This window comes from Gasterosteus aculeatus, chromosome 15, assembly GCF_964276395.1.
Source record: "Gasterosteus aculeatus chromosome 15, fGasAcu3.hap1.1, whole genome shotgun sequence".
NCBI classification, from domain to species: domain Eukaryota; kingdom Metazoa; phylum Chordata; class Actinopteri; order Perciformes; family Gasterosteidae; genus Gasterosteus; species Gasterosteus aculeatus.
In genome coordinates, this window is record NC_135703.1 from 337,694 (window position 1) to 363,388 (window position 25,695).

Genomic DNA, 25,695 nt, shown 5'->3' on the forward strand with positions numbered 1-25,695 from the left:
TGATAAACAAACCGGTCACGTTTTTCAGAGGAAACCGGAAGTGGCGGACTCGTCGCTCGCGCATCAAAACAAAAACACATCTGTCCCTCGCTGTCTGTTCTGACCGTTAAAGCCACGTGACCGACATGGAGGAGTAGAACGCGCGGACAGCTCGCGCTAGCTTCAATACCCCAGCTTAGCTTAGCCAGTTAGCTTAGCTAGCCCCTAGCTTTCCCGTCCATGGCGTCCCCGGCGGGGCTCCAGCCGCTCGGCCCGGATCGCGCCGCCTCATCCTCCGGCGGCGGGAGGCCACCCCTCCGGCCCCAGCAGCCGCACGCGGGTCCCTCCGCGCCGCGCTGCCTGATGGTGGAGTCGGTGGACGACGCGGAGGGTCTGTACGTGGCGGTGGAGCGGTGCCCGCTGTGCAGCACCTCCCGCCGCAGGCTGACCTGCGCCCGCTGCGTCAAGGCCGGAGACTTCGTGTCCCTGGACGGGAGGAACGCGGAGAGGTAGGGCCGGTGTGTGGAGCTCCAACTCCCCCGCAGTCACACACCACACGTCGGCTTCCACACGACGTTTCATCGTTGTGTTCAGTTAATTCCAACAAATCCTCAACTTTTGCTGATTCACATCGCTGAAGTTGTTTTGGAGGAATAAACAAGCGATCAGCTGTTTGTACAAATAATCCGATTGAAAAGTGAATATCCATAATGAAAACAATAATCCTGTATTTTGTATCTTTGTTGTTCCGATATCATTTTCAGGTTGAATAGATTTTAGTTTTATATATACGGGTTTGCTTCTTATCAGATCTAGTTTCAAGAATCCAATTGAATCTCAAATAACTCGACAAGTAAGTTTCTTTACATGTTTGAAATCTAATAATCTAGTAATCTAGTAATCTAGTCGCCCCACCAACTCAATAGAGCTGCATTGTTTAGTTAGCATTAGCAGCTAACCAAGAGCAGTGATTGTGTTCAGGTTACGTGTCTCTGCTCAGTAAGACGTCCCCCAAATAACTGTCCTCATGTCAGAGGTCTGTTTCCAAAACAAGGCCTCAGAGACCACCAGGAGACCACCAGGAGACCACCAGGGGGCCACTGCGAGACCACCAGGGGGCCACAGCAACAAAATAAAGAACTATGACATCATTCTCTGTGCTGATCTGATCTACATATTTTAATATTTTGTTGTGCAGATACACTGAAAAGTTGGAGCGACTGAAGAAGCTGAAGGAGGAAAAGGAGCAGCTACAACAAAGGTGAAACGGGTGGAGAGGGTGGAGGTCTGAGAGGTGGGGGGCAGGTTGTTTAGGGTCATATTTGGATAGTGGAGGTTCCGTAGGACCGGGTGATGTGCTCATAGCGGCGGGTGGACGTGAGCAGTCGAACCGTTTGTTGAGGATCTTGTTGGGGGGCCGTAGAGGATACTGGTGCAGCAGTCGAGTCCGGAGGTTCTAGGGGCATGGATGAGAGGGGGGGGTCTCGTACGTCAGAAACCTCCTGCTCGAGTGATAGCGAAGGAACTTTCTTATCATTCTCTCGTCACTATGACATGGGAGGCTCTCTTACATGGCCATGGGGTCATGACCTCAGGGTCAAAAGTCTGAATCTGAAAAAAACAGTGAAAGTGAAAATATAAGTTTTGAATCAGAAAATATAAAATCTGCAATCAAAAAATATAGTGAAGTGAATATCGAAAAATATATATAAGTGAAGATTGAAAAAATATATTTTATTCAAAAAAAATATAGAGCTGAGTCAAAACTATATTCATCCTGAAATATATATTATTATATATAATATTTTTCGTCCACTTATTTCTATTTTGAATACATTGTTGTATTTTTCAATGTTCAACAGCAAAACTTGAACTTTCAGGTTCACATTTGTTTTTCAAATGAACAAAACTTTTGACCTGGATTTGGCTCCATAGTAAAATACCACGGGTCCTTTAAACCACAACATGAGTACACATGGTTTGATGCATAGAAACATCAGTGGAAACTCCTTAAAATGCTAACGTTAATATTACAACGTAGACGTTGTTAATACATTACATTCCATTACATGTCATTTAGCTGAGAGAATTAGTTGGTGTCATCAGCATCGCTGTGGTAGGAGAAGTCATGTGAGCGCAGGACAGCGGCGAGAGAGTTGGTGTAGAGCGAGAAGAGGAGGGGACCCAGGACGGAACCCTGAGGAACTCCAGTAGTAAGAGGACAAGGTTCCGACACAGATCCTCTCCAGGTTACCCGGTAGGTGCGTCCGTGGAGGTAGGACGAGAGAAGGGAGAGAGCAGAGCCTGAGGCACCAAGTTCCTGAAGGGAGGAAATAAGGATCTGGTGGTCACAAGGTGGTCATGGCAACATAAACTTGGAAGACGTTGAGATGATGCTGACCTAGTCTGTCCTCGCAGAGTTCTCCAGGACATGGACAGAAAGCAGCAGGCAGATAAGATGGTGAGTTTGTAAAAATACAATTTATTTTGACTTGTACACATACACAGCGTCTTGCATAAGTATTCACCCCACTGGGACCTTTCTACGTCTCGTCATGGTAGAACTACAGATTCAAATTTCTTTAATTGGGGTTTTATGTAAAGGACCAATATAAAACAGTCCATCATCTGGAAGTCAAGGAAAGTTTACATGGAAAGGTGATCTGCTCAGAGAAGACCGAAACCCAACACCACCCTGAGCACACCACGTGGTGGTAGCACCATGCTGTGGGCTGCTTCTCTTCAGCAGCTACAGGAAACGAATCACCATGAGGCAAAGCTCGCTGGAGACCAATGCATGAAGAGAACATGATGGTCTGCAGAAGACTTGAGACGGGGGCAGAGCTTCATTTTCCTGCAGGACAATGACTCTCAACATACAAGCAGAGCTACAATGGAATGTTCACATGTTCACGTGTTAATGGTTTAAAACGACCAGTCAACCCCATCAGAATACATGGTGAGATTTAAGTGACCGTTCGACGTCTCCATCCAGTCTGACTGCGCCTACAGAAGAACGGAGGAACATCTCCATCTGTAGATGTGCAAAGCTGGTGGAGACATTCTTCAATGTCTGTGTGTGTGTGTGTGTGTGTATACGCGTGCATAATTGACTAATTAATCACACATTTTGAAATTATTTGTGATCATTTGTGATTTATAAGTTTGTTATACTTGTATACATTCCTATCGTCAACATCTAGGAAGAAATCATAATTAAACATTAGTTATATATATAATTGTTACCCAGCACCAGTATCTATATAGATAATATGTTACTATTATTAATATTATACTGATCTCAGAAATGGAAGATCATGTCGTGTAAGATGAAGATCGAGCAGCTGAAGGAGGCGGTCGCCGGGGGCAACGCGGAGGTAAAGGGTGGTGAGTCATTTTGTTGTTGTTTTTTCATCATTTTGTCCGGTTTAGTTTTTTATTTTTCACTTTCCAAAACCCCTTTTGTTTGTAAAGTTTGAAGAGTGTTTTGTTGTTTTTATTATCAGTATTGCAGAAGTAACTGCACATCATGACCTCTCCTTCACGCTCCTCCTCTCCGTGACCTCCTGCAGATAAGGAGCTCCTGCTGCGCTGCCAGGAGGAGAGCCAGCGGCTGCAGCGTCGGGCCGGACGGCACCAGGAGAAACGGGACAAGATCGAGCGCCACAACGGGCGCCTCGGGGACCTGCTGGAGAGACGCAGCCGGGAGCTGCAGGGATGCCTCGGACAACTGGCGGCTCTGAGACGAGACCACATCCTGGAGCTCACCACCCACATCTTCCACACGCAGGAGGACAAGCAGGGCAGCAGGTGAACCCACCGGGGTCCAGAGGGGTCCAGAGGGGCCTGCAAAGCTGGAGCGTTTAGGTTGAGGTTGTCTCTTTGATGAAAGGTGCAAACACACCTGTCCTCTGGCCCTGCGTGTGTCCCTCAGAGACCCCGCAGACGTGGTGGCGGAGTGCGACCCTGCGTTGACCTCCAGCACAGTGAGCGAGCTGGCCGAGGCCCGGAGGACCACCTACCTGTCGGGCCGCTGGATCTGGGACGACCAGAACGGAGAGACCAGCATCAGCATCACGGGACCTCCCGTCACCTTGCCTAGCAACGGGGACTGCTCCGCCTACTACAGCTGGGTGGAGGAGAAGAGAACCAATCAGGGCCCAGGTGAGGGGGGGGGTTACAAACAGTTAATGAATCAACCAGCCAACCAATCAGCTAATATTATTGATTTAAATAATTCAATAAAACATTCTCTTTTAGAAGCTGCTCCACTGTCTGTCTGACCTTTGACCCCTGTCTCTTCAGAGCTGGACCACATCAACCCGGCCCACACCATCAGCGCTGCTCTCTGCTACGCCACGCAGCTCGTCACCATCCTGTCCCACATCCTGGACGTCAACCTGCCCAAGAAACTCTGCAACAGGTGAGACAGGAAACGCCTGCTGCTGCGTTCAGGGGCTCGTCACAACGTCTGTAAAGCAGAGCGTCACCTACTTTTCACAAGTTTCTCATGTTTGTTTTTTCCTTCAGTGAGTTCTGTGGAGAGAACCTCAGCCGGTACCGCTTCACCAGAGCCCTGAGCAAACTCAACACCAACATCCTCCACCTGTGCTTCTCCCAGGTGGGACTCGACGGGACTCTTAAAGCCTCACAGAGACCCTCTCACATAAATGATGAATAAAAAGTGGTTCCTCCTGTGTGTCTTCAGCACGTAGACAGCGAGAAGCTCCACCCACATCACACTCTGAGGAACATCATGTTTCTGGTGTCCCCCGACAACACCAACCTGGGCAGGTGTGTCTTTGTCTTCAGCTGAGGTTCTGTTTGTAGGAATGCAGACTCGCGCTCTTATCTGACTGGTCTCTGTTCCGGTTCTGGTCTAGAACGGGTCCGTTTGAGGTGAGCGCCGACCTGGAGGAGTCAATGGAGTTCGTGGAGCCGGAGGCCGCCGGACCAGCAGAGGAGAGCGGAGACGAGGCAGTGACGGACGAGGAGACGGACCTGGGGACGGACTGGGAGACTGTGCCGAGTCCTCGGTTCTGTGACATCCCATCGCAGGTAGAACCTGAACCCATCTGTCCGTGGCTCAGACCAGGTCCGTCCTTTCACTTGGTAAAACTACATAACGTGTCTCTTCTCCTTCAGTCCATGGATCTTTCCCAGAGTGCATTGCAAGTGTCGCAGCCCTCTGCTAACGCTGGAGGGATGATCTCGTCTGCCGCCGCCTCCGTCACCTCCTGGTTCAGAGCTTACACCGGCCAGCGCTGAGCCGCTGGAGGCCGGGCCTCCTGCAGGTCTCAGACTTTGGACTAAGGTCAGAGGTCATCGGCTGTACGAGGATGTCAATATCCAGTCAGATGATAATGTCCTGTGTGAGGTGTCCCGTGGCCTCTACAGGAGCAGGTGGGTCAGAACCGAGGGTGAAACGCATGAGTGGAGTTTAAATATTTAAGTGTAGAGACGAGAACTTGTGTGTTCTTCTTTCAAAGGAACAAAGTGTGTTTTAAAGTTTGTGTATTAAAACAATTTAAAATAAAATCCTGTTTCTTGGACATTGACACTTTTCATGTCAATCTTTTTTTTTAAGACTTGAGGTTTTCCATTAAGAAAGCAAAGTAATTAAATGGAGTTTTAGACGTCACCCTGTGGGGCGTTTGGTGGTTCGTGGATTCCTTTTCACCCACATCTCATTCAACTGATTCCGTCAATACAACAAAAAGGCCTCCGAACCTCCTCAAACATAACGTGGGCCGGTGTGGACGTTTCATTTACAGACTCGGATGCTGGTAAAGGAGAACTACAACAACCGGTGGGAGTAAATATCAACTATTATTGAGTCAAACAGAAGAGTAACTTTACTTTAACTACATCTGGATATTTCACCTGAAGCATGAAAACAAGGATTCACATGTAACTCACATCTTTAACACACCGTCGGCACGCACGTGACCGTTTAGTGCACAGATCCCTTGAGCTGCAGATTAGCGTGTTAGCTATGTTTGGTATGCGGCGCTGCAGAGAAACAACCGAGCTGAACCGAAGAAGTTTCACGTTTCTATGACCGGATCCACGTTGTTGTGACAACGTTTGTCCACCAGAGGACGTCGGCGAGTTCAAACCTCCCATCACATCATCATATCTTTTTATTTTCACACCTGTCGTCTTTCTCTACAATGTTTTGGATTTTTAAGTAAATTCCTGGAGATCCGATACAAGAGGTCGACTGTCGAGCTCCGGAAACTACTTCACCTCTGGAGCTTTGGGCCAAATAACATTAGGGACGTGTAGATTTATCATTGGGGTTCGATGTCTCACTCCAACGCAAATCCCTGAACCAACCAAATCTACTTCAATCATTCAGCACATGATTGTATTAGAAAGCTCCAGAATTCTATATAATCTACGTGACGAAAGTCATTGATCCATGCTGAAGGTTTCCACCAGGATTACTGTGTGTGTGTGTGTGTGTGTGTGTGTGTGTGTAAGCTGTTGGACTGTTGTTCAGCAGCAGGTTTTGGTTTCAGGATGAATTCTGCCGTTCTGGTTCTGCTGCTGTTCTGTTTGTCTCCAGCCGTCAGTCGGGGACAGTTGGTGGATTCTGTCCCTCAACAGCACGTATTGGAGACTAGATTGGAAGATGTTATAACAGAGGAGGACATGAAAACGGAGGACGATGTGGCGACGGACGACATTATGAAGATGGAGGAAGACGACGTGACAACCAGATTGGACGACCTGAGGACTGAGGCCGGCGTCCCTCCAGAGCTCGCTGTTCTCTGGGACGAGCTGAGGGGTCTGAAGGAGCTGGTCCTCAGCGTGAAGACGGTGGAGGTGGAGCGGCGTCAGGCCCTGAGGAGCATGGAGAGCCGGCTGAGGGACCGGGAGGTGGAGGCCTGGCTGCAGAAACGCAGCCTGGACGGACTGGAGGAGACAGCGGTTCGGCAGAACGAGGAGCTGAGGAGCACCGGGGAAATTATGGAGGCCAACAGGAAGCTTCTGAAGGAGCTGAACTCCGATCTGAAGAGGAAGATGGAGGAGCAGAGCAGAGGTTGGTGAAGGAGGAGTTTAAAAGTTCTATAAAAATGACCCTCATTAGTTTTTGTACGAGACTTTGTTGTTCATGGAAACCATCTGTTTTCTTTGACCGAAGTGAGCCGATAAAAGATCATGAATGTGAAGACTGCTTCAAAAATGTATTAATGACGTGTCCATAGGACCCAGGATGGAGCATTGTGAGACACGTTAGTTTCTAAAGTCTCCCATATGGACGTACAAGTGACACAAAACCGGGTCAGAACCAGAGACATTTCGGCTATTCATCATGAAAAAATGACTGCTTCACGTGTTCTGGCTACAATAAGCTACGATCCACTTGAAAAGTACAACTTCATTCAGTGTAATGTTAGTAAAATAAATGTAGTCCTTCCATGCTAAATGCTGCCATGGCAACACAAACACACCAAACAGCATCAGCAGATCACCGTGAATCTAGTGATGTAGTTTCCTCTCAGACAAACCAACCTACAGCAGTAAAGCCACCAAGCAGAAGGATGTCAGAGCGCCGCATCCACAACAGAGCGTCTCATCAGCAACACGGAGCTGCATGCATCCATCGTTTGACCCGTAGCCACAAAATACTCCAAACTAGCCAGTGCAGTGAGAGTAAAACAATATTCAATGCGAATTCATCCATAGATTTTGCACTCGGTTGTACAAAAAAACATTTCCGATGCTAAATGCTAAACGCCTAAGGGGGTGCTGCTGACCCGGAGATATCTTTAACATTTCTCTCAGACAAACCAGGCCGACATTTTTTAATCTCAAAATGTGAACTTTTTTTGTGTGTAGTATTGATATATTTCTTCACCAGTATGAACTGGCCTTTACACACCATAGCGCTCACGAGGTTCCCCTTTATCCCCACAAAGAGAATCGTCCAAATTGACAAAGCGGTTCCTGAGTTGTTGCACTTTTTATCGTCCATGTGCCATCAGGTTAAACAAGCTAGAATATATTACAACTTGGACACTTTGAATTGTTTTCAAACTATTCAATGTCTTTTGGAGAAACATTTCTTTTTACATTTGTGACGTCATTCAGCAGCTAAAAGTCATGTATTTGCTTAATGTGACACATAGATTCACCCGTCTGTGTCAAGTTCACCACTAGAACAGGTCAAGAGCACCAAGCTGCTGGTGTGGTCCCCAATGAACAGCTGGGTGGTATTAATAACTTCATTCCTGTTATAAATAAAGTCGTTTATTACTAACTTTGGTAATGAATAACATTGGTTATTAATAACTTTGGTTAATTAATCACTTAATTGATAACTTTGGTTAATTAATGACGTTGGTTAGTAATAACTTAACTTGTCAGCTCTGGCGTTGGAGCTTTCCTTCCTGCAGACCAGACTGAGGGCGAGTGAGACCACTGTGGAGCAGCTGAGGAGAAAAAGCACAGGTCGTCATCTTCATCGTCTTCACGAGTATCAACAGTTTGTCTCTTTGTGACCTGGTAAACTTTGGACGTCAGATTCATGATGACTTTGACTGAAGGCAGAAAGCCCCGTGACATTGGATGTAACGTGATGACTCGTGTTGTGTTTGGAACATTTATTGCCAAAATATGTTATACAAGGAATTTGACATGGTGGTCGTTAGCAAGTAGGAAACTAAATCATTGACATCAATAGAGTCAATGTCAAGATTATTAACAACATCTATGTACATGGTATAATCTACCATATACCCGCCATGACCAGTCTATACTGGTCTACCATATACCAGCCATGACCGGTCTATACTGGTCTACCATATACCAGCCATGACCGGTCTATACTGGTCTACCATATACCAGCAAGACCACTCTATACTGGTCTACCATATACTCGCCATGACCAGTCTATACTGGTCTACCATATACCAGCAAGACCACTCTATACTGGTCTACCATAAACCAGCCATGACCAGTCTATACTGGTCTACCATATACCAGCCATAACCACTCTATACTGGTCTACCATATACCAGCCATGACCAGTCTATACTGGTCTACCATATACCAGCCATGACCAGTCTATACTGGTCTACCATATACCAGCAAGACCACTCTATACTGGTCTACCATATACCCGCCATGACCAGTCTATACTGGTCTACCATATACCAGCAAGACCACTCTATACTGGTCTACCATATACCAGCCATGACCAGTCTATACTGGTCTACCATATACCAGCCATAACCACTCTATACTGGTCTACCATATACCAGCCATGACCAGTCTATACTGGTCTACCATATACCAGCCATGACCAGTCTATACTGGTCTACCATATACCCGCCATGACCGGTCTATACTGGTCTACCATATACCAGCCATGACCAGTCTATACTGGTCTACCATATACCAGCCATGACCAGTCTATACTGGTCTACCATATACCAGCCATAACCACTCTATACTGGTCTACCATATACCAGCCATGACCACTCTATACTGGTCTACCATATACCAGCCATGACCAGTCTATACTGGTCTACCATATACCCGCCATGACCAGTCTATACTGGTCTACCATATACCAGCCATAACCAGTCTATACTGGTCTACCATATACCAGCCATGACCAGTCTATACTGGTCTACCATATACCCGCCATGACCACTCTATACTGGTCTACCATATACCCGCCATGACCACTCTATACTGGTCTACCATTTACCAGCCATGACCAGTCTATACTGGTCTACCATATACCCGCCATGACCACTCTATACTGGTCTACCATATACCCGCCATGACCACTCTATACTGGTCTACCATTTACCAGCCATGACCAGTCTATACTGGTCTACTATATACCCGCCATGACCACTCTATACTGGTCTACCATATACCCGCCATGACCACTCTATACTGGTCTACCATATACCCGCCATGACCACTCTATACTGGTCTACCATATACCCGCCATGACCAGTCTATACTGGTCTACCATATACCCGCCATGACCAGTCTATACTGGTCTACCATTTACCAGCCATGACCAGTCTATACTGGCCTACCATATACCAGCCATGACCAGTCTATACTGGTCTACCATATACCAGCCATGACCAGTCTATACTGGTCTACCATATACCAGCCATAACCACTCTATACTGGTCTACCATATACCAGCCATGACCACTCTATACTGGTCTACCATATACCAGCCATGACCAGTCTATACTGGTCTACCATATACCCGCCATGACCAGTCTATACTGGTCTACCATATACCAGCCATAACCAGTCTATACTGGTCTACCATATACCAGCCATGACCAGTCTATACTGGTCTACCATATACCCGCCATGACCACTCTATACTGGTCTACCATATACCCGCCATGACCACTCTATACTGGTCTACCATTTACCAGCCATGACCAGTCTATACTGGTCTACCATATACCCGCCATGACCACTCTATACTGGTCTACCATATACCCGCCATGACCACTCTATACTGGTCTACCATTTACCAGCCATGACCAGTCTATACTGGTCTACTATATACCCGCCATGACCACTCTATACTGGTCTACCATATACCCGCCATGACCACTCTATACTGGTCTACCATATACCCGCCATGACCACTCTATACTGGTCTACCATATACCCGCCATGACCAGTCTATACTGGTCTACCATATACCCGCCATGACCAGTCTATACTGGTCTACCATTTACCAGCCATGACCAGTCTATACTGGCCTACCATATACCAGCCATGACCAGTCTATACTGGTCTACCATTTACCAGCCATGACCAGTCTATACTGGTCTACCATATACGTTGATCTTTAGTTTGTTTCCACAGTTCTGGCAGTCAGATTGTGTAACACTGAGCGTCTGATGGAGGAGCTGACGAGGCCGACATCAGGTCAGATTCAACCCTCTATTTCCTGTACCCTCTGATGGATCATTACTAATCAATATATAAACATGAGTTGATTAACAGGGTATGTAGCGGTGAGCAGATCTAATGTGTCTAAATAAGTTACCTTAAAGCTTTTACTTTCCAGCAGTCCAGAATTCTAACAGTTCTTCTCAGGCTGCATCGTCTGATCTGGAGGAGCTGAACACAAATACTCGAGGTGACCGCGGATCTCATTGATCAATTATTACAGTCACAGGACGTTTGTTCTTCTTTGTTTGTTTAGTCTCCAGATTGAGAACGTGCTGCAGACAAATGACGCTGATGTGTCTGTCTCTCTGCCTGTCTCCGATGTAACATGAGAGAGTGAGAGAGATGTAACACACATAGACTGAGACTGATATGACCGAGTGATAAAGAAGAAGACCGCAGCAAGTGATGGGAACCTTTATGATCAAAATATTGATTACTTTATTTTGTATACCTGTAAAATCGTATGAATCCAACAGAACTGTATGACTTTGATACAAACATTTTAGCTTGAAAAGTTTGAGATACAAACAGAACATAATAATCAATCTGGGTCAATCTGAGAATAGTTTAAATCTGATGAAGATTTTGAACGTATTCTGTCTTTTCATCTCAACGACATTCAACACAACAGTGTTTGCAAAGAGAAATCAGTGATGTGTAGTCAAACTCCATGTTGGTTCCCTAAGGAGTTCTGTTCTAAACAGAAATGTTCCCTCCTCAGAGCTAGAGGTCAGACTGAGAGTCAGTGAGGAAGATCTGGAGAACCTGAAGAGGGAGCATACAGGTAACGCTCTGAAGGTTAAAAAGTAACTGAATATTAGTACATTTCATCTTAATAAAGTGACACAAGGTTGAATATGATTGATTTGAGCTCTGATCGCAGATGTAATTCTTCTTCTAACTAAAGTTGTTGAGGATCTAGTGGGGTTCCCTGAGGAACTCCATCTTCCTGATGGTTATTGTAGGAACCTTTTTATAATTTCTAAATATAAAGGAATTCAAGCTCCACTATTCATAACATAATCAAATGCCTTGATTGGTATGTTGTAGTGGATGTACGTTTCTGCTTCTGCGGTATGTTTTCCCATAGAAGTCATCAAAATGTCACAAGTCGTTTATTCTGATTTTTTGTGTTTTCAGTTCAGTCTGTCCAACTTTCCTTGGTGGAGTCCAGACTGACAGAGAACCACAACAACACAACAGGTATATCTATATTCAATTTATTAAACTAATGCCGCAAGTGTTAATCAGATGTCTACTGTTTTCTCCTCAGAGCTGGAGGTCAGACTGAGAGTCAGTGAGGAACATCTGGGGAACCTGAAGACTGAAAACACAGGTAACACTCTGAAGGTTTATATTCATGTGTTGTATAAATATATTCACAATGACATTCATACAACATTTAGAGAAACTACCTATAGAGGATGTTAAGAGTTTAATGATGAGGGATCCAACATTGTTCCCTGAGGAACTCCGTCATGAACACGGAGGAAGCCTTGTGGTTCTTGTGGGAACGTTAGGTTTAGAGGATTCTTTAAGGAACCTGCTTCTCCTCTGAGCTCAGTGAGAGACTAATAATATTGAGTTTTCGTATTTTTTTCAATTTATTGCAATATACCTTATTGTTATAATTTCCTAGACATTTGATGATTCTGATTATGTCTTTTAGTTCAGTCCGTTCAACTTTCCTTGATGGAGTCCAGACTGACAGAGAACATCAAAAACACAACAGGTAGAGTCATATTTCCAGCAGTTATTTAAGTATCTATTAATGATGTAGTAATGCGGTTGATATAGACTCTACTCAATAGTTGGAATACCGACCCATTAAATATATGAATAAATCCATTGTGAATGTCCATCAGCTCTGGAGGTCAGGCTGAGATCGAGTGAGACGCAACGGGAGCAGCTGCAGAATCACACTGCAGGTAACATCACCCACTCGCCAGGATTACTTTTAATAAATAGAAAAATAAACCATTAAAACAAACATGCTGCTTTGGCTGTTCAGCTCTAGAGGTCAGACTGAGAGTCAGTGAGGAAGATCTGGAGAACCTGAAGAGGGAGCATACAGGTAACGCTCTGAAGGTTAAAAAGTAACTGAATATTAGTACATTTCATCTTAATAAAGTGACACAAGGTTGAATATGATTGATTTGAGCTCTGATCGCAGATGTAATTCTTCTTCTAACTAAAGTTGTTGAGGATCTAGTGGGGTTCCCTGAGGAACTCCATCTTCCTGATGGTTATTGTAGGAACCTTTTTATAATTTCTAAATATAAAGGAATTCAAGCTCCACTATTCATAACATAATCAAATGCCTTGATTGGTATGTTGTAGTGGATGTACGTTTCTGCTTCTGCGGTATGTTTTCCCATAGAAGTCATCAAAATGTCACAAGTCGTTTATTCTGATTTTTTGTGTTTTCAGTTCAGTCTGTCCAACTTTCCTTGGTGGAGTCCAGACTGACAGAGAACCACAACAACACAACAGGTATATCTATATTCAATTTATTAAACTAATGCCGCAAGTGTTAATCAGATGTCTACTGTTTTCTCCTCAGAGCTGGAGGTCAGACTGAGAGTCAGTGAGGAACATCTGGGGAACCTGAAGACTGAAAACACAGGTAACACTCTGAAGGTTTATATTCATGTGTTGTATAAATATATTCACAATGACATTCATACAACATTTAGAGAAACTACCTATAGAGGATGTTAAGAGTTTAATGATGAGGGATCCAACATTGTTCCCTGAGGAACTCCGTCATGAACACGGAGGAAGCCTTGTGGTTCTTGTGGGAACGTTAGGTTTAGAGGATTCTTTAAGGAACCTGCTTCTCCTCTGAGCTCAGTGAGAGACTAATAATATTGAGTTTTCGTATTTTTTTCAATTTATTGCAATATACCTTATTGTTATAATTTCCTAGACATTTGATGATTCTGATTATGTCTTTTAGTTCAGTCCGTTCAACTTTCCTTGATGGAGTCCAGACTGACAGAGAACATCAAAAACACAACAGGTAGAGTCATATTTCCAGCAGTTATTTAAGTATCTATTAATGATGTAGTAATGCGGTTGATATAGACTCTACTCAATAGTTGGAATACCGACCCATTAAATATATGAATAAATCCATTGTGAATGTCCATCAGCTCTGGAGGTCAGGCTGAGATCGAGTGAGACGCAACGGAAGCAGCTGCAGAATCACACTGCAGGTAACATCACCCACTCGCCAGGATTACTTTTAATAAATAGAAAAATAAACCATTAAAACAAACATGCTGCTTTGGCTGTTCAGCTCTAGAGGTCAGACTGAGAGTCAGTGAGGAAGATCTGGAGAACCTGAAGAGGGAGCATACAGGTAACGCTCTGAAGGTTAAAAAGTAACTGAATATTAGTACATTTCATCTTAATAAAGTGACACAAGGTTGAATATGATTGATTTGAGCTCTGATCGCAGATGTAATTCTTCTTCTAACTAAAGTTGTGGAGGATCTAGTGAGGTTCCCTGAGGAACTCCATCTTCCTGATGGTTATTGTAGGAACCTTTTTATAATTTCTAAATATAAAGGAATTCAAGCTCCACTATTCATAACATAATCAAATGCCTTGATTGGTATGTTGTAGTGGATGTACGTTTCTGCTTCTGCGGTATGTTTTCCCATAGAAGTCGTCAAAATGTCACAAGTCGTTTATTCTGATTTTTTGTGTTTTCAGTTCAGTCTGTCCAACTTTCCTTGGTGGAGTCCAGACTGACAGAGAACCACAACAACACAACAGGTATATCTATATTCACTTTATTAAACTAATGCCGCAAGTGTTAATCAGATGTCTACTGTTTTCTCCTCAGAGCTGGAGGTCAGACTGAGAGTCAGTGAGGAACATCTGGGGAACCTGAAGACTGAAAACACAGGTAACACTCTGAAGGTTCATATTCATGTGTTGTATAAATATATTCACAATGACATTCATACAACATTTAGAGAAACTACCTGTAGAGGATGTTAAGAGTTTAATGATGAGGGATCCAACATTGTTCCCTGAGGAACTCCGTCATGAACACGGAGGAAGCCTTATGGTTCTTGTGGGAACGTTAGGTTTAGAGGATTCTTTAAGGAACCTGCTTCTCCTCTGAGCTCAGTGAGAGACTAATAATATTGAGTTTTCGTATTTTTTTCAATTTATTGCAATATACCTTATTGTTATAATTTCCTAGACATTTGATGATTCTGATTATGTCTTTTAGTTCAGTCCGTTCAACTTTCCTTGATGGAGTCCAGACTGACAGAGAACATCAAAAACACAACAGGTAGAGTCATATTTCCAGCAGTTATTTAAGTATCTATTAATGATGTAGTAATGCGGTTGATATAGACTCTACTCAATAGTTGGAATACCGACCCATTAAATATATGAATAAATCCATTGTGAATGTCCATCAGCTCTGGAGGTCAGGCTGAGATCGAGTGAGACGCAACGGGAGCAGCTGCAGAATCACACTGCAGGTAACATCACCCACTCGCCAGGATTACTTTTAATAAATAGAAAAATAAACCATTAAAACAAACATGCTGCTTTGGCTGTTCAGCTCTAGAGGTCAGACTGAGAGTCAGTGAGGAAGATCTGGAGAACCTGAAGAGGGAGCATACAGGTAACGCTCTGAAGGTTAAAAAGTAACTGAATATTAGTACATTTCATCTTAATAAAGTGACACAAGGTTGAATATGATTGATTTGAGCTCTGATCGCAGATGTAATTCTTCTTCTAACTAAAGTTGTTGAGGATCTAGTGGGGTTCCCTGAGGAACTCCATCTTCCTGATGGTTATTGTAGGAACCTTTTTATAATTTCTAAATATAAAGGAATTCAAGCTCCACTATTCATAACATAATCAAATGCCTTGATTGGTATGTTGTAGTGGATGTACGTTTCTGCTTCTGCGGTATGTTTTCCCATAGAAGTCATCAAAATGTCACAAGTCGTTTATTCTGATTTTTTGTGTTTTCAGTTCAGTCTGTCCAACTTTCCTTGGTGGAGTCCAGACTGACAGAGAACCACAACAACACAACAGGTATATCTATATTCAATTTATTAAACTAATGCCGCAAGTGTTAATCAGATGTCTACTGTTTTCTCCTCAGAGCTGGAGGTCAGACTGAGAGTCAGTGAGGAACATCTGGGGAACCTGAAGACTGAAAACACAGGTAACACTCTGAAGGTTTATATTCATGTGTTGTATAAATATATTCACAATGACATTCATACAACATTTAGAGAAACTACCTATAGAGGATGTTAAGAGTTTAATGATGAGGGATCCAACATTGTTCCCTGAGGAACTCCGTCATGAACACGGAGGAAGCCTAGTGGTTCTTGTGGGAACGTTAGGTTTAGAGGATTCTTTAAGGAACCTGCTTCTCCTCTGAGCTCAGTGAGAGACTAATAATATTGAGTTTTCGTATTTTTTTCAATTTATTGCAATATACCTTATTGTTATAATTTCCTAGACATTTGATGATTCTGATTATGTCTTTTAGTTCAGTCCGTTCAACTTTCCTTGATGGAGTCCAGACTGACAGAGAACATCAAAAACACAACAGGTAGAGTCATATTTCCAGCAGTTATTTAAGTATCTATTAATGATGTAGTAATGCGGTTGATATAGACTCTACTCAATAGTTGGAATACCGACCCATTAAATATATGAATAAATCCATTGTGAATGTCCATCAGCTCTGGAGGTCAGGCTGAGATCGAGTGAGACGCAACGGAAGCAGCTGCAGAATCACACTGCAGGTAACATCACCCACTCGCCAGGATTACTTTTAATAAATAGAAAAATAAACCATTAAAACAAACATGCTACTTTGGCTGTTCAGCTCTAGAGGTCAGACTGAGAGTCAGTGAGGAAGATCTGGAGAACCTGAAGAGGGAGCATACAGGTAACGCTCTGAAGGTTAAAAAGTAACTGAATATTAGTACATTTCATCTTAATAAAGTGACACAAGGTTGAATATGATTGATTTGAGCTCTGATCGCAGATGTAATTCTTCTTCTAACTAAAGTTGTGGAGGATCTAGTGAGGTTCCCTCAGGAACTCCATCTTCCTGATGGTTATTGTAGGAACCTTTTTATAATTTCTAAATATAAAGGAATTCAAGCTCCACTATTCATAACATAATCAAATGCCTTGATTGGTATGTTGTAGTGGATGTACGTTTCTGCTTCTGCGGTATGTTTTCCCATAGAAGTCGTCAAAATGTCACAAGTCGTTTATTCTGATTTTTTGTGTTTTCAGTTCAGTCTGTCCAACTTTCCTTGGTGGAGTCCAGACTGACAGAGAACCACAACAACACAACAGGTATATCTATATTCACTTTATTAAACTAATGCCGCAAGTGTTAATCAGATGTCTACTGTTTTCTCCTCAGAGCTGGAGGTCAGACTGAGAGTCAGTGAGGAACATCTGGGGAACCTGAAGACTGAAAACACAGGTAACACTCTGAAGGTTCATATTCATGTGTTGTATAAATATATTCACAATGACATTCATACAACATTTAGAGAAACTACCTGTAGAGGATGTTAAGAGTTTAATGATGAGGGATCCAACATTGTTCCCTGAGGAACTCCGTCATGAACACGGAGGAAGCCTTGTGGTTCTTGTGGGAACGTTAGGTTTAGAGGATTCTTTAAGGAACCTGCTTCTCCTCTGAGCTCAGTGAGAGACTAATAATATTGAGTTTTCGTATTTTTTTCAATTTATTGCAATATACCTTATTGTTATAATTTCCTAGACATTTGATGATTCTGATTATGTCTTTTAGTTCAGTCCGTTCAACTTTCCTTGATGGAGTCCAGACTGACAGAGAACATCAAAAACACAACAGGTAGAGTCATATTTCCAGCAGTTATTTAAGTATCTATTAATGATGTAGTAATGCGGTTGATATAGACTCTACTCAATAGTTGGAATACCGACCCATTAAATATATGAATAAATCCATTGTGAATGTCCATCAGCTCTGGAGGTCAGGCTGAGATCGAGTGAGACGCAACGGAAGCAGCTGCAGAATCACACTGCAGGTAACATCACCCACTCGCCAGGATTACTTTTAATAAATAGAAAAATAAACCATTAAAACAAACATGCTGCTTTGGCTGTTCAGCTCTAGAGGTCAGACTGAGAGTCAGTGAGGAAGATCTGGAGAACCTGAAGAGGGAGCATACAGGTAACGCTCTGAAGGTTAAAAAGTAACTGAATATTAGTACATTTCATCTTAATAAAGTGACACAAGGTTGAATATGATTGATTTGAGCTCTGATCGCAGATGTAATTCTTCTTCTAACTAAAGTTGTGGAGGATCTAGTGAGGTTCCCTGAGGAACTCCATCTTCCTGATGGTTATTGTAGGAACCTTTTTATAATTTCTAAATATAAAGGAATTCAAGCTCCACTATTCATAACATAATCAAATGCCTTGATTGGTATGTTGTAGTGGATGTACGTTTCTGCTTCTGCGGTATGTTTTCCCATAGAAGTCGTCAAAATGTCACAAGTCGTTTATTCTGATTTTTTGTGTTTTCAGTTCAGTCTGTCCAACTTTCCTTGGTGGAGTCCAGACTGACAGAGAACCACAACAACACAACAGGTATATCTATATTCACTTTATTAAACTAATGCCGCAAGTGTTAATCAGATGTCTACTGTTTTCTCCTCAGAGCTGGAGGTCAGACTGAGAGTCAGTGAGGAACATCTGGGGAACCTGAAGACTGAAAACACAGGTAACACTCTGAAGGTTCATATTCATGTGTTGTATAAATATATTCACAATGACATTCATACAACATTTAGAGAAACTACCTGTAGAGGATGTTAAGAGTTTAATGATGAGGGATCCAACATTGTTCCCTGAGGAACTCCGTCATGAACACGGAGGAAGCCTTATGGTTCTTGTGGGAACGTTAGGTTTAGAGGATTCTTTAAGGAACCTGCTTCTCCTCTGAGCTCAGTGAGAGACTAATAATATTGAGTTTTCGTATTTTTTTCAATTGATTACAATATGCGTTATTGTTATGATTTCCTAGACATTTGATGATTCTGATTTTGTGTTTTAGTTCAGTCCGTTCAACTTTCCTTGATGGAGTCCAGACTGACAGAGAACCTCAACAACACAACAGGTAGAGTCATATTTCCAGCAGTTATTTAAGTATCTATTAATGATGTAGTAATGCGGTTGATATAGACTCTACTCAATAGTTGGAATACCGACCCATTAAATATATGAATAAATCCATTGTGAGTGTCCATCAGCTCTGGAGGTCAGGCTGAGATCGAGTGAGACGCAACGGGAGCAGCTGCAGAATCACACTGCAGGTAACATCATCCACTCGCCAGGATTACTTTCAATAAATAGAAAAATAAACCATTAAATCAATCATGCTGCTTTGGCTGTTCAGCTTTAGAGGTCAGACTGAGAGTCAGTGAGGAAGATCTGGAGAACCTGAAGACTGAAAACACAGGTAACACTCTGAAGGTTTATATTCATGTGTTGTATAAATATATTCACAATGACATTCATACAACATTTAGAGAAACTACCTATAGAGGATGTTAAGAGTTTAATGATGAGGGATCCAACATTGTTCCCTGAGGAACTCCGTCATGAACACGGAGGAAGCCTTGTGGTTCTTGTGGGAACGTTAGGTTTAGAGGATTCTTTAAGGAACCTGCTTCTCCTCTGAGCTCAGTGAGAGACTAATAATATTGAGTTTTCGTATTTTTTTCAATTTATTGCAATATACCTTATTGTTATAATTTCCTAGACATTTGATGATTCTGATTATGTCTTTTAGTTCAGTCCGTTCAACTTTCCTTGATGGAGTCCAGACTGACAGAGAACATCAAAAACACAACAGGTAGAGTCATATTTCCAGCAGTTATTTAAGTATCTATTAATGATGTAGTAATGCGGTTGATATAGACTCTACTCAATAGTTGGAATACCGACCCATTAAATATATGAATAAATCCATTGTGAATGTCCATCAGCTCTGGAGGTCAGGCTGAGATCGAGTGAGACGCAACGGAAGCAGCTGCAGAATCACACTGCAGGTAACATCACCCACTCGCCAGGATTACTTTTAATAAATAGAAAAATAAACCATTAAAACAAACATGCTGCTTTGGCTGTTCAGCTCTAGAGGTCAGACTGAGAGTCAGTGAGGAAGATCTGGAGAACCTGAAGAGGGAGCATACAGGTAACGCTCTGAAGGTTAAAAAGTAACTGAATATTAGTACATTTCATCTTAATAAAGTGACACAAGGTTGAATATGATTGATTTGAGCTCTGATCGCAGATGTAATTCTTCTTCTAACTAAAGTTGTGGAGGATCTAGTGAGGTTCCCTGAGGAACTCCATCTTCCTGATGGTTATTGTAGGAACCTTTTTATAATTTCTAAATATAAAGGAATTCAAGCTCCACTATTCATAACATAATCAAATGCCTTGATTGGTATGTTGTAGTGGATGTACGTTTCTGCTTCTGCGGTATGTTTTCCCATAGAAGTCGTCAAAATGTCACAAGTCGTTTATTCTGATTTTTTGTGTTTTCAGTTCAGTCTGTCCAACTTTCCTTGGTGGAGTCCAGACTGACAGAGAACCACAACAACACAACAGGTATATCTATATTCACTTTATTAAACTAATGCCGCAAGTGTTAATCAGATGTCTACTGTTTTCTCCTCAGAGCTGGAGGTCAGACTGAGAGTCAGTGAGGAACATCTGGGGAACCTGAAGACTGAAAACACAGGTAACACTCTGAAGGTTCATATTCATGTGTTGTATAAATATATTCACAATGACATTCATACAACATTTAGAGAAACTACCTGTAGAGGATGTTAAGAGTTTAATGATGAGGGATCCAACATTGTTCCCTGAGGAACTCCGTCATGAACACGGAGGAAGCCTTATGGTTCTTGTGGGAACGTTAGGTTTAGAGGATTCTTTAAGGAACCTGCTTCTCCTCTGAGCTCAGTGAGAGACTAATAATATTGAGTTTTCGTATTTTTTTCAATTGATTACAATATGCGTTATTGTTATGATTTCCTAGACATTTGATGATTCTGATTTTGTGTTTTAGTTCAGTCCGTTCAACTTTCCTTGATGGAGTCCAGACTGACAGAGAACCTCAACAACACAACAGGTAGAGTCATATTTCCAGCAGTTATTTAAGTATCTATTAATGATGTAGTAATGCGGTTGATATAGACTCTACTCAATAGTTGGAATACCGACCCATTAAATATATGAATAAATCCATTGTGAGTGTCCATCAGCTCTGGAGGTCAGGCTGAGATCGAGTGAGACGCAACGGGAGCAGCTGCAGAATCACACTGCAGGTAACATCATCCACTCGCCAGGATTACTTTCAATAAATAGAAAAATAAACCATTAAATCAATCATGCTGCTTTGGCTGTTCAGCTTTAGAGGTCAGACTGAGAGTCAGTGAGGAAGATCTGGAGAACCTGAAGACTGAAAACACAGGTAACACTCTGAAGGTTTATATTCATGTGTTGTATAAATATATTCACAATGACATTCATACAACATTTAGAGAAACTACCTATAGAGGATGTTAAGAGTTTAATGATGAGGGATCCAACATTGTTCCCTGAGGAACTCCGTCATGAACACGGAGGAAGCCTTGTGGTTCTTGTGGGAACGTTAGGTTTAGAGGATTCTTTAAGGAACCTGCTTCTCCTCTGAGCTCAGTGAGAGACTAATAATATTGAGTTTTCGTATTTTTTTCAATTTATTGCAATATACCTTATTGTTATAATTTCCTAGACATTTGATGATTCTGATTATGTCTTTTAGTTCAGTCCGTTCAACTTTCCTTGATGGAGTCCAGACTGACAGAGAACATCAAAAACACAACAGGTAGAGTCATATTTCCAGCAGTTATTTAAGTATCTATTAATGATGTAGTAATGCGGTTGATATAGACTCTACTCAATAGTTGGAATACCGACCCATTAAATATATGAATAAATCCATTGTGAATGTCCATCAGCTCTGGAGGTCAGGCTGAGATCGAGTGAGACGCAACGGAAGCAGCTGCAGAATCACACTGCAGGTAACATCACCCACTCGCCAGGATTACTTTTAATAAATAGAAAAATAAACCATTAAAACAAACATGCTGCTTTGGCTGTTCAGCTCTAGAGGTCAGACTGAGAGTCAGTGAGGAAGATCTGGAGAACCTGAAGAGGGAGCATACAGGTAACGCTCTGAAGGTTAAAAAGTAACTGAATATTAGTACATTTCATCTTAATAAAGTGACACAAGGTTGAATATGATTGATTTGAGCTCTGATCGCAGATGTAATTCTTCTTCTAACTAAAGTTGTGGAGGATCTAGTGAGGTTCCCTGAGGAACTCCATCTTCCTGATGGTTATTGTAGGAACCTTTTTATAATTTCTAAATATAAAGGAATTCAAGCTCCACTATTCATAACATAATCAAATGCCTTGATTGGTATGTTGTAGTGGATGTACGTTTCTGCTTCTGCGGTATGTTTTCCCATAGAAGTCGTCAAAATGTCACAAGTCGTTTATTCTGATTTTTTGTGTTTTCAGTTCAGTCTGTCCAACTTTCCTTGGTGGAGTCCAGACTGACAGAGAACCACAACAACACAACAGGTATATCTATATTCACTTTATTAAACTAATGCCGCAAGTGTTAATCAGATGTCTACTGTTTTCTCCTCAGAGCTGGAGGTCAGACTGAGAGTCAGTGAGGAACATCTGGGGAACCTGAAGACTGAAAACACAGGTAACACTCTGAAGGTTCATATTCATGTGTTGTATAAATATATTCACAATGACATTCATACAACATTTAGAGAAACTACCTGTAGAGGATGTTAAGAGTTTAATGATGAGGGATCCAACATTGTTCCCTGAGGAACTCCGTCATGAACACGGAGGAAGCCTTATGGTTCTTGTGGGAACGTTAGGTTTAGAGGATTCTTTAAGGAACCTGCTTCTCCTCTGAGCTCAGTGAGAGACTAATAATATTGAGTTTTCGTATTTTTTTCAATTTATTGCAATATACCTTATTGTTATAATTTCCTAGACATTTGATGATTCTGATTATGTCTTTTAGTTCAGTCCGTTCAACTTTCCTTGATGGAGTCCAGACTGACAGAGAACATCAAAAACACAACAGGTAGAGTCATATTTCCAGCAGTTATTTAAGTATCTATTAATGATGTAGTAATGCGGTTGATATAGACTCTACTCAATAGTTGGAATACCGACCCATTAAATATATGAATAAATCCATTGTGAATGTCCATCAGCTCTGGAGGTCAGGCTGAGATCGAGTGAGACGCAACGGGAGCAGCTGCAGAATCACACTGCAGGTAACATCACCCACTCGCCAGGATTACTTTTAATAAATAGAAAAATAAACCATTAAAACAAACATGCTGCTTTGGCTGTTCAGCTCTAGAGGTCAGACTGAGAGTCAGTGAGGAAGATCTGGAGAACCTGAAGAGGGAGCATACAGGTAACGCTCTGAAGGTTAAAAAGTAACTGAATATTAGTACATTTCATCTTAATAAAGTGACACAAGGTTGAATATGATTGATTTGAGCTCTGATCGCAGATGTAATTCTTCTTCTAACTAAAGTTGTTGAGGATCTAGTGGGGTTCCCTGAGGAACTCCATCTTCCTGATGGTTATTGTAGGAACCTTTTTATAATTTCTAAATATAAAGGAATTCAAGCTCCACTATTCATAACATAATCAAATGCCTTGATTGGTATGTTGTAGTGGATGTACGTTTCTGCTTCTGCGGTATGTTTTCCCATAGAAGTCATCAAAATGTCACAAGTCGTTTATTCTGATTTTTTGTGTTTTCAGTTCAGTCTGTCCAACTTTCCTTGGTGGAGTCCAGACTGACAGAGAACCACAACAACACAACAGGTATATCTATATTCAATTTATTAAACTAATGCCGCAAGTGTTAATCAGATGTCTACTGTTTTCTCCTCAGAGCTGGAGGTCAGACTGAGAGTCAGTGAGGAACATCTGGGGAACCTGAAGACTGAAAACACAGGTAACACTCTGAAGGTTTATATTCATGTGTTGTATAAATATATTCACAATGACATTCATACAACATTTAGAGAAACTACCTATAGAGGATGTTAAGAGTTTAATGATGAGGGATCCAACATTGTTCCCTGAGGAACTCCGTCATGAACACGGAGGAAGCCTAGTGGTTCTTGTGGGAACGTTAGGTTTAGAGGATTCTTTAAGGAACCTGCTTCTCCTCTGAGCTCAGTGAGAGACTAATAATATTGAGTTTTCGTATTTTTTTCAATTTATTGCAATATACCTTATTGTTATAATTTCCTAGACATTTGATGATTCTGATTATGTCTTTTAGTTCAGTCCGTTCAACTTTCCTTGATGGAGTCCAGACTGACAGAGAACATCAAAAACACAACAGGTAGAGTCATATTTCCAGCAGTTATTTAAGTATCTATTAATGATGTAGTAATGCGGTTGATATAGACTCTACTCAATAGTTGGAATACCGACCCATTAAATATATGAATAAATCCATTGTGAATGTCCATCAGCTCTGGAGGTCAGGCTGAGATCGAGTGAGACGCAACGGAAGCAGCTGCAGAATCACACTGCAGGTAACATCACCCACTCGCCAGGATTACTTTTAATAAATAGAAAAATAAACCATTAAAACAAACATGCTACTTTGGCTGTTCAGCTCTAGAGGTCAGACTGAGAGTCAGTGAGGAAGATCTGGAGAACCTGAAGAGGGAGCATACAGGTAACGCTCTGAAGGTTAAAAAGTAACTGAATATTAGTACATTTCATCTTAATAAAGTGACACAAGGTTGAATATGATTGATTTGAGCTCTGATCGCAGATGTAATTCTTCTTCTAACTAAAGTTGTGGAGGATCTAGTGAGGTTCCCTCAGGAACTCCATCTTCCTGATGGTTATTGTAGGAACCTTTTTATAATTTCTAAATATAAAGGAATTCAAGCTCCACTATTCATAACATAATCAAATGCCTTGATTGGTATGTTGTAGTGGATGTACGTTTCTGCTTCTGCGGTATGTTTTCCCATAGAAGTCGTCAAAATGTCACAAGTCGTTTATTCTGATTTTTTGTGTTTTCAGTTCAGTCTGTCCAACTTTCCTTGGTGGAGTCCAGACTGACAGAGAACCACAACAACACAACAGGTATATCTATATTCACTTTATTAAACTAATGCCGCAAGTGTTAATCAGATGTCTACTGTTTTCTCCTCAGAGCTGGAGGTCAGACTGAGAGTCAGTGAGGAACATCTGGGGAACCTGAAGACTGAAAACACAGGTAACACTCTGAAGGTTCATATTCATGTGTTGTATAAATATATTCACAATGACATTCATACAACATTTAGAGAAACTACCTGTAGAGGATGTTAAGAGTTTAATGATGAGGGATCCAACATTGTTCCCTGAGGAACTCCGTCATGAACACGGAGGAAGCCTTGTGGTTCTTGTGGGAACGTTAGGTTTAGAGGATTCTTTAAGGAACCTGCTTCTCCTCTGAGCTCAGTGAGAGACTAATAATATTGAGTTTTCGTATTTTTTTCAATTTATTGCAATATACCTTATTGTTATAATTTCCTAGACATTTGATGATTCTGATTATGTCTTTTAGTT

General features: G+C 41.9%; 2 protein-coding genes and 10 long non-coding RNA genes across 12 annotated transcripts; all 12 read left to right on the forward strand.

Annotated features, from left to right (window-relative positions):
- Positions 1 to 5,537, forward strand: atg14 (autophagy related 14). Its single transcript, XM_040198658.2, has 11 exons — positions 1 to 488; positions 1,178 to 1,240; positions 2,398 to 2,440; positions 3,285 to 3,366; positions 3,552 to 3,789; positions 3,914 to 4,143; positions 4,285 to 4,402; positions 4,510 to 4,600; positions 4,688 to 4,773; positions 4,863 to 5,037; positions 5,125 to 5,537. The coding sequence occupies exons 1-11, from the start codon at positions 220 to 222 to the stop codon at positions 5,245 to 5,247; spliced, it is 1,518 nt and encodes a 505-aa protein (XP_040054592.2). The 5' UTR covers positions 1 to 219; the 3' UTR covers positions 5,248 to 5,537.
- An 887-nt stretch (positions 5,538 to 6,424) lies between these two features.
- LOC144388407 (uncharacterized) lies at positions 6,425 to 11,145 on the forward strand. Its single transcript, XM_078089517.1, has 4 exons — positions 6,425 to 7,027; positions 8,356 to 8,439; positions 10,849 to 10,911; positions 11,057 to 11,145. Exons 1-4 carry the CDS (start codon positions 6,505 to 6,507, stop codon positions 11,143 to 11,145), a joined length of 759 nt encoding a protein of 252 aa, XP_077945643.1. The 5' UTR covers positions 6,425 to 6,504.
- Positions 11,146 to 11,644: 499 nt separating this feature from the next.
- Positions 11,645 to 12,274, forward strand: LOC144388359 (uncharacterized). The gene is made up of 3 exons (XR_013452708.1): positions 11,645 to 11,722; positions 12,079 to 12,141; positions 12,212 to 12,274. It is a non-coding gene; the product is annotated as an uncharacterized LOC144388359 (long non-coding RNA).
- A 672-nt stretch (positions 12,275 to 12,946) lies between these two features.
- Positions 12,947 to 13,564, forward strand: LOC144388360 (uncharacterized). Its single transcript, XR_013452709.1, has 3 exons — positions 12,947 to 13,012; positions 13,369 to 13,431; positions 13,502 to 13,564. It is a non-coding gene; the product is annotated as an uncharacterized LOC144388360 (long non-coding RNA).
- A 672-nt stretch (positions 13,565 to 14,236) lies between these two features.
- LOC144388361 (uncharacterized) lies at positions 14,237 to 14,854 on the forward strand. Its single transcript, XR_013452710.1, has 3 exons — positions 14,237 to 14,302; positions 14,659 to 14,721; positions 14,792 to 14,854. It is a non-coding gene; the product is annotated as an uncharacterized LOC144388361 (long non-coding RNA).
- Positions 14,855 to 15,526: 672 nt separating this feature from the next.
- Positions 15,527 to 16,144, forward strand: LOC144388362 (uncharacterized). The gene is made up of 3 exons (XR_013452711.1): positions 15,527 to 15,592; positions 15,949 to 16,011; positions 16,082 to 16,144. It is a non-coding gene; the product is annotated as an uncharacterized LOC144388362 (long non-coding RNA).
- Positions 16,145 to 16,816: 672 nt separating this feature from the next.
- Positions 16,817 to 17,434, forward strand: LOC144388363 (uncharacterized). Its single transcript, XR_013452712.1, has 3 exons — positions 16,817 to 16,882; positions 17,239 to 17,301; positions 17,372 to 17,434. It is a non-coding gene; the product is annotated as an uncharacterized LOC144388363 (long non-coding RNA).
- A 672-nt stretch (positions 17,435 to 18,106) lies between these two features.
- LOC144388364 (uncharacterized) lies at positions 18,107 to 18,724 on the forward strand. The gene is made up of 3 exons (XR_013452713.1): positions 18,107 to 18,172; positions 18,529 to 18,591; positions 18,662 to 18,724. It is a non-coding gene; the product is annotated as an uncharacterized LOC144388364 (long non-coding RNA).
- A 1,410-nt stretch (positions 18,725 to 20,134) lies between these two features.
- LOC144388365 (uncharacterized) lies at positions 20,135 to 20,752 on the forward strand. The gene is made up of 3 exons (XR_013452714.1): positions 20,135 to 20,200; positions 20,557 to 20,619; positions 20,690 to 20,752. It is a non-coding gene; the product is annotated as an uncharacterized LOC144388365 (long non-coding RNA).
- Positions 20,753 to 22,162: 1,410 nt separating this feature from the next.
- On the forward strand, positions 22,163 to 22,780 carry LOC144388366 (uncharacterized). Its single transcript, XR_013452715.1, has 3 exons — positions 22,163 to 22,228; positions 22,585 to 22,647; positions 22,718 to 22,780. It is a non-coding gene; the product is annotated as an uncharacterized LOC144388366 (long non-coding RNA).
- Positions 22,781 to 23,452: 672 nt separating this feature from the next.
- On the forward strand, positions 23,453 to 24,070 carry LOC144388367 (uncharacterized). Its single transcript, XR_013452716.1, has 3 exons — positions 23,453 to 23,518; positions 23,875 to 23,937; positions 24,008 to 24,070. It is a non-coding gene; the product is annotated as an uncharacterized LOC144388367 (long non-coding RNA).
- A 672-nt stretch (positions 24,071 to 24,742) lies between these two features.
- On the forward strand, positions 24,743 to 25,374 carry LOC144388368 (uncharacterized). Its single transcript, XR_013452717.1, has 3 exons — positions 24,743 to 24,808; positions 25,165 to 25,227; positions 25,298 to 25,374. It is a non-coding gene; the product is annotated as an uncharacterized LOC144388368 (long non-coding RNA).
- The last annotated feature ends 321 nt before the right edge of the window (positions 25,375 to 25,695 follow it).